The sequence below is a fragment of the Clarias gariepinus genome, chromosome 11 (assembly GCF_024256425.1).
Source record: "Clarias gariepinus isolate MV-2021 ecotype Netherlands chromosome 11, CGAR_prim_01v2, whole genome shotgun sequence".
In the NCBI taxonomy this organism is placed as follows: domain Eukaryota; kingdom Metazoa; phylum Chordata; class Actinopteri; order Siluriformes; family Clariidae; genus Clarias; species Clarias gariepinus.
In genome coordinates this window covers 15,672,420-15,679,592 of record NC_071110.1, presented here as the reverse complement: position 1 = coordinate 15,679,592, position 7,173 = coordinate 15,672,420, and the positions used below count along the sequence as shown (strand labels likewise).

Sequence of the window (7,173 nt, the reverse complement as noted above, 5' to 3'; positions counted from 1 at the left end):
ACACAGTTCTTTGTTCTACAGTACTTGGTCCGGCTTTTAGATAAAGTCCTTCCATGCGCCATCTGGCAGATATTCAGTGAAGCACAACACATTTATTTAAATTCCCGAATGTTGCCGCGCGCTAAATTGCGGAATCTCGCTGGAAAACACACGCAGTCTTAATGGCCACATCTGTAAATGCAGCACTTAATAGTGACATTTGCATACTAGCCAAAGGGGGAAAGGTGTAAAATATTGTTATAACTCGGGAGAAACGCAGGAGAATTTTGACCGCAGAGTAAATTACTAGCATGTGAAAAACCTGAGGGTTCGCAGGTATGCATATTTAAGAGGGTCAGTGTTTTGTAACACCCCAGCTTTTTATTTTCTCAAGCAGTAAGATTAATAAAGTTCTAATGTTAATGTGGTTGCTAACGCTAGCAATCTAACTAAATGCCTGCGTCATGCTAGCACTACAGTTAACAGTTTAGCATTCATTCATCACTTACCATCTTCATACACCCTAAAAGCATTTTACAAAGAACGCTTAAAAGCTCAGACATCTTAGCCATTTCTTTCATACACAGGTGGGGTTCTTTGGCTATCTAGCAGCTATTGTCAGCTAAATTATCATATCTCAGACCAGCCTGAAAGTTTGAGTGTAACCTTAACATGGTAACAGTAATGAATGTTACATATAGTGATATATGCACGAGGAGGTTGAACTGTCATCAGCGGTGTGGGAGCTCAAGAAAAGACGTGAATACTCCGGTGAACTTTGGGGGAGAGCCAACCAAACTTCAACCCAGCAGCAAAAACTACCCAATTCTCTGTAAATAACCCAGAAAAATTACCCAACAGAGGCAACCCAGCGTTTGGGTAGAAAAAATAACCCAGCATTTTTTAGTGTGTAATGAATGGAGAAAGCACAGTCAAAGCCCAGGGATTTTGCATGCTGTCACGTTGTATTCAGCGAGTAGCATATATTTTTGTGTTTGTTTCATTTCATGTCTGTAGATTTATTGATAAATCTGCTCATATCAGTATTTACAGTTTGAGCTCAACACATTTATGAGCTCTGTCGCTTGCTGTCAATGGGCGCCCAAGATAGATAGCACATTTTCAGCTTCAGTAGACACGCAATACTTCAGACTGAAACACGACTGCCTCCTACAGGTAATGAAGTGTACTTTCACAGCTTGTCGCGCGATCCCTTTCCTTGAAACATGCATTCTTAATGGCCAGATCTGTAAGTGAAACCGTAAGGCTAAGAGAGCAGAGGTTAGCGCTTTAATTCATAAATGTGATCTAACAAAGGCAAAGGGCATATATTAACCATATATCTTGTGTATAGCTTGTAATCAGGATGAAGTAAATATCTGTTGATTAACATAAAATTGTTTGATTGTGTGGAAATAAAAGCTACAAAATGCAGCATGTCCACCAGACCCAGAACACAGGCTGAATAACAAAAATATGAACACACAAGGATTAAGACATATCTGTTTCTTCGATACTCTGGTCTACTACAGTATATCCTATTCTATTATTATATATTTAATTGCATCTTAAAAAAAATTGCACTCTCCAATGTGTTTACTAATAGGTATTATAGGTGTTGTGGACTTGTGTTGGCCAATACTTTTTGTACCAATTTTGTTACCCAATTTCTTATAAGCTAGAATGGAATTTCCCTAGTAAGCTGTTTAATACAATTGTTTTGCATACAGATTCGTGGTGCATTTCAATCCACTGTACTAGTGTGAATGGCAGTATAACGGTTCTTTTCTATATGCAGGCCACTTTATTATCATAAATGCATGGTTTAAGGGCAGGCATAAAGCCAGTACCTCATACAGTCTGAAAGCAGATCCCCTACAACTGAGAAATGGGGGGTGCCCTAACTCGCTATGGCAGGCAGATTGTTAGTATCTACCATCCTGCTGTCATCTTCTGCCTATAAAAGGACCAGGGATCTTCCATTCTGTGAGGAGGATGGTCAGGGCACATCACTTAACTATTCTCTCCTGTTCTTCCGCAGACTTTGACTGATCCGGCACACTCGCAACTACCGCCTGCGCTCCTGTTGCAACTTGCACTCGAGCCCTCCCACTGACATTGTCTAATTCGACTAAGAAGGCTCTGTGGAAAAGAAATAATAATAAAGACTTTTGGTTGTATCACTGCAATTACATCTCCTGGCATCCTTGGTCCACCGTAGGTTTAAATACCATTAATATGGAATGTTTTAATGTATTGCAATTGGTTCAGTAAACATGGTGAAAGTTATGGGCAAAGGGGCAATCTTGCTTAGTGCTCTTGTGTAACATAAAAAAATGAATTTAAGCATAGAAAAACTATATCAGATTTCGAAAGTGGATAATTTTTATTTCATATAAGTTCAGTAGATTTGTTCAGTTTGTAATGCTTGTGTTTTTATTTTTGAGCTACTTTCACTATTACGGGGTCTACTGTAGAATCTAAATATGGACTAATAGTATTTACTTCTGGTGTTGCGCAATCTTTGCAGAGCAAGTAAAGACACGCGACAGCCACAACAATTACCAAACAAACCCAAAGTATATTGAAGTAAAATAGACAAACAAACAAATAAGTGATCTCTTCACCTTGAGTCCTTTATGAGCCTGGTGGTTTTCTTTTTTTAATTACCACTTTAATTTTAGCCCAAAAAACTAACCCCTTATGAAGCTGCACTACATAAACTTTGATTTCTTGGAGTTCTGGCAGACCGCACACGATTGCACATAATGCCAGACGTCCTTGCGGATGGTGGGCCACCAGGCAACATCTAAGAGGCTCAGTAGGGTTTTTCCAGAGTCTCCTGGCAGTAGCGCTCCAGCTCTGCTAATTTAGCATCCAAAAACTGATTTCCCGGTTTAATCTGCTGTTTATGGATTCTCTAAAATCCCTCTCTAACATGCCCACTTTCTTAGAAAGAGCCATTACAGCCATCTTACATTAAGTTCAGAATGCATTGTTTTTACATCAGCAGCAATATTAGACATATGACCCACAATATCATCATGTCTATCAGATATATACATTGAACTAATCAAAGAAATTATTTCTGCTGTAGAGTTACGGCGTGTCACAAATGCATGTATATTATGATCATCTACATCATCCATTAGAGTATTAGCAACAACAAAGTTGGCCCTCCCAGTACTACTAGCATCAGCATACGCATTAGCCTTAGCGCTAGCAATGTTAGCATCTTGCTTACTCTGCAAAGTCACAGAACACCGGAAAATTACCCAAACAAACAGATTCCCCATACGGCCACCACTATGTAATGCTCAGGTTTTATATTTAAGCTACTTACACTATTACTAGAATCTAAATATGGGCTAATAGTACTTACTTCCAGTGTTGCCCAATCTTCGCGGAGCAAGTAAAGACACGCGACAGCCACAACAATTACCAAACAAACTCAAAGTGTATTAATGTAAAATAGACAAATAAATAAGTTGCTCAACAAACCAATATTGTAAGGGTTAACCCCTAGAGGGCGCCAAACGCCTACTGATTATGTTTTTGTTTTAGTGGTTTGGACTTCGTTTCCCATGGCGCACCTCGGTCAGGTGACAGGAGCACGCACCTGAGCTGAGGCGACCCATTAGGGTCATTACTATAAATAGCCTGACTTAAGTTCAAAAGGCGTCTAGCTTCTGTTATAATTATGAGTTTAGTGATGGTCGTTTAGTTATTGAGGGAGTTATATTAAAGTTAACAAGTGCTCTAAGAAAATATCTTTTTGTTTTGTGTTTTACTTTAATAAAGACGAGTTTGGAACCAACATCTTGCCTCTGCAGTTATGCCACGCAAACACTCACGCCGGCAACATGACAAGTATGTACAAAATATATACAACTATAAACAATGTCAGTAGTGCATGCGTGTGTGAGGGTGTATGTATGAATGTCCAAGTCCGTGTTATTGTAAGTGTGCAATGGTGGACGGGAGAGATGGCTCGGTCTAACCGGTTTAAAATGGTAAATCCGGCAGCACGAGAAAACGGAATGAGAAGGAGTATTGAATGAGTCCCGTACAGATTAATTCACTCCGGAAAAGATAATCCTCGGCAAGCATCAAACAATCTCTCTCATCCAAAATGCAACACGCTGTCTCCACATCTCTCCACCGGGCTTTATGCCGGTACACATGACCTGACACGTCATCGGGATTGCCTCGCGCATGCGCGTGGAAGCTTAACCCCGGAACCAATACACAGTGCTTTGGGGAACAAAATTAACCTTACAGGGTAGTTAAAAAGGCCTGGTGTTTTAATTTTTTTATTTACCACTTAAATTTTAGCCCAAATAACTAACCCCTTATGTAGCTGCACTACAAGTTAGTACTGTCTTTAGGAGAGGTCAAAAGACATTACAAAAATGTGTACAAAACTCTCTTTTCTGTATTGGCATCTTGGTGGTAAAATAAACTTTCTCTAGATGTCTGTACTGCTAAGTCTCTTGCAATCTTCAAACAAACAACTTAAGTTTTATCTGTTTCTGCAATTCTTTGGTTAATACCGAACCCCCCCATTAAAAATCTATCCAATGAAGTTGCTCTAGATAAGAGCATCAGACAAATGCCTAAACGTAAATGTTAACTCAACAGAGAAGCCATCTCTTTCTGGAGCTTTGTTATTGGGCATTTGTTACAGACTATTAGTTAGTCCATCATGGGTAGTAGGTTTGTCAAGAGCTAATGCTTGTTCTTCTGTTAACCTAAATAGATCTAAACTATTAATGTGAGAGTTATTATTCACTGTACTGTGCAGATTAATTACAGTATGAGGGGTAAGTCTTAGCCTAAAAAATGTAAAAATGTAACTCAACACCCAGGGTATATTGGCGCTTAGTCACACTAAGCATGCACAATATATTTTAAAGCTCTACTGACAATTTCAATGCAAAAAAAGCTTCTTCTACCAGCAATGTGAGTGGTTCTTAGTGTCATTTTATGAAGTTTGTTCGTCAATAGCTTCATTATTATATGTTAGTGTTTTATTACATATTTTTCCATATTAAGACTTATTACTGTAATTTACTTTAATGTGGTCATGAAAAATGAACTAAAGGTATAGATTTATAATACCATTTAATAATAGGCTACCCATGTAATAATTAGCTTTGATTAAAGCAAATTATGTTTTGATGTAGTTGCATGCAGCCTAATAAACTATTAAATACAACAATAATAATAAAAATCTTCTTTTGTGAATGGCAAATTGTGACTTGCACCCAACTAATATCCACATTCATTCACATCTGAAACATAATGGTACAAATTACAGCTAAAATTGTGAGAAGTTAGTATGTAACGGAGATAAACAGGCTTTGCTTTTCCATGTCATTCTACAATTGCTGGCAAAGCGTGTTGAAAGATGTAGAGCCCCTTGAGAATAAAAGATTTATATAGCAACAGGATTCATGTCAATGTTTTACAAGGGAGACGACAGGCCAGAAAGGGCAAGAGGATAATAGATGTATCAGACATGGAATCTTGCCATTTGTTGTGACACATATATTACTGAAGGACATATATTATTTGTAAAACTACTGTAGTTTTCTTCTACATAAGAATTGTAGGTCTGTTAAAAAGCCCATTTTATTAATCAAAACCTATATCATTTAATATTTTATTATTATGATTTATGTAATACCAATGTTTTAGAACAACAATCAGTAACAATAAAAAAAAAAATCCATATATTTATTTAAAGTTAGAGTTTTTCATTACCTTTGACATGTGGTGGATGTAGATGTAGTGGTAAAATTATAAATGTTATTATTATGTTTTAATATATAACATTTTTCTTTTATAACAATTTTTGGTAGGTGTCCTGCCCTATTAGGTTGTTTAAGGAAAGTTTTGAGACTGAGAAGCATGCAAGAATTCTTTCCACAGAATATTTCATACACAGTTTTTAAGCTTACTGGCTTTTTGGCCTTGGGGGAATGGAGACCCATATTATCCATACCATATTTTCTACTGTTTTTATTGTCTACAATATCCAATTCTATTATTATATATTTAATTGCATCTCAAAAGATTCTGCACTCTCCAATGTATGTACTAATAGGTATTATGGGTGTTGTGGACTTGTGTTTGCCAATACTTTTTGTACCAAGTTTGTTACTCAATTTGCTTATAGGCTGGAATGGAATTACTCTAGTAAGCTGTTTAATACAAATATTTTGCATACAGATTCTTGGTGCATTTCAGTCCACTGTACTAGTGTGGATGGCACTAGATCGGTTCTTTGCTATATGCAGGCCACTTTATTATCATGAATACATGGAATTTCACAGCTTTCTCAAGTTTCTTATTGTACCAGTTACCAGAAATCTAATCTTAAATATCATCATGATCTCTTTGGCTGGAAAATTGAATTTCTGTACAATAAATGAAATAGATCACTGTTTCTGTGAACATATGGGATTGGTTCAGTTGGCATGTGGAGACACATCTATTAACAATCTTATTGGACTTGTATCGGCTTTTCTTATTCCAACATCAGATTTTCTTTTCATTACTGCATCATATATGGTAATATTTATTTCTGTCATGAAATCAGGGAAGGCCCACTTAAAGACAGTCAACACTAGTATTACACATATTATTGTAATGGCAGTCAGTTTAGCTTTTGCATTGATTTCTTATATGTCATACAGAATAAGAAATAATTTTTCTCCCAATGTTCGAGTATTTTTGAGTACTATGTATATACTATTTCCAAGTTGTTTTAATCCAATTATTTATGGAATAAGAACAACTGAAATAAGAAAACAGTTTTTAAAATTTGTAAACCATATAAAAGTCTTACCATGGTAATATACTCAAAATGGGATTATATAATAATTACAAGAATAATTTAATTTTTATCAAATTATTTTTACATCAAAGAAATAAAATAATTCTGATCACTTATAGAAAATAATATATTTCATTAGCAATGGTAAATATACAATAAAAATGTGAAATTTTGATGAAACAAAAGTGTTTTTTTTTATAAATTGTTCTTCTTGTATTGTCTATAAATATATTTTCTCTAATAGTCCTAATATATTAATAATTTAATAAATTCAGTTCAATTTTATTTAAATTACAATTTTAGCAATTTATATTGTTATAAATCAGCATTATAAAATTTAGGTTTTATGCTGC

At 35.8% G+C, this 7,173-nt stretch overlaps 1 protein-coding gene across 1 annotated transcript; it reads left to right on the top strand.

Annotated features, from left to right (window-relative positions):
• Positions 1-5,883: 5,883 nt before the first annotated feature.
• LOC128532785 (olfactory receptor 52K1-like) lies at positions 5,884-6,840 on the top strand. Its single transcript, XM_053506898.1, has one exon. The coding sequence runs from the start codon at positions 5,893-5,895 to the stop codon at positions 6,838-6,840; it is 948 nt and encodes a 315-aa protein (XP_053362873.1). The 5' UTR covers positions 5,884-5,892.
• The last annotated feature ends 333 nt before the right edge of the window (positions 6,841-7,173 follow it).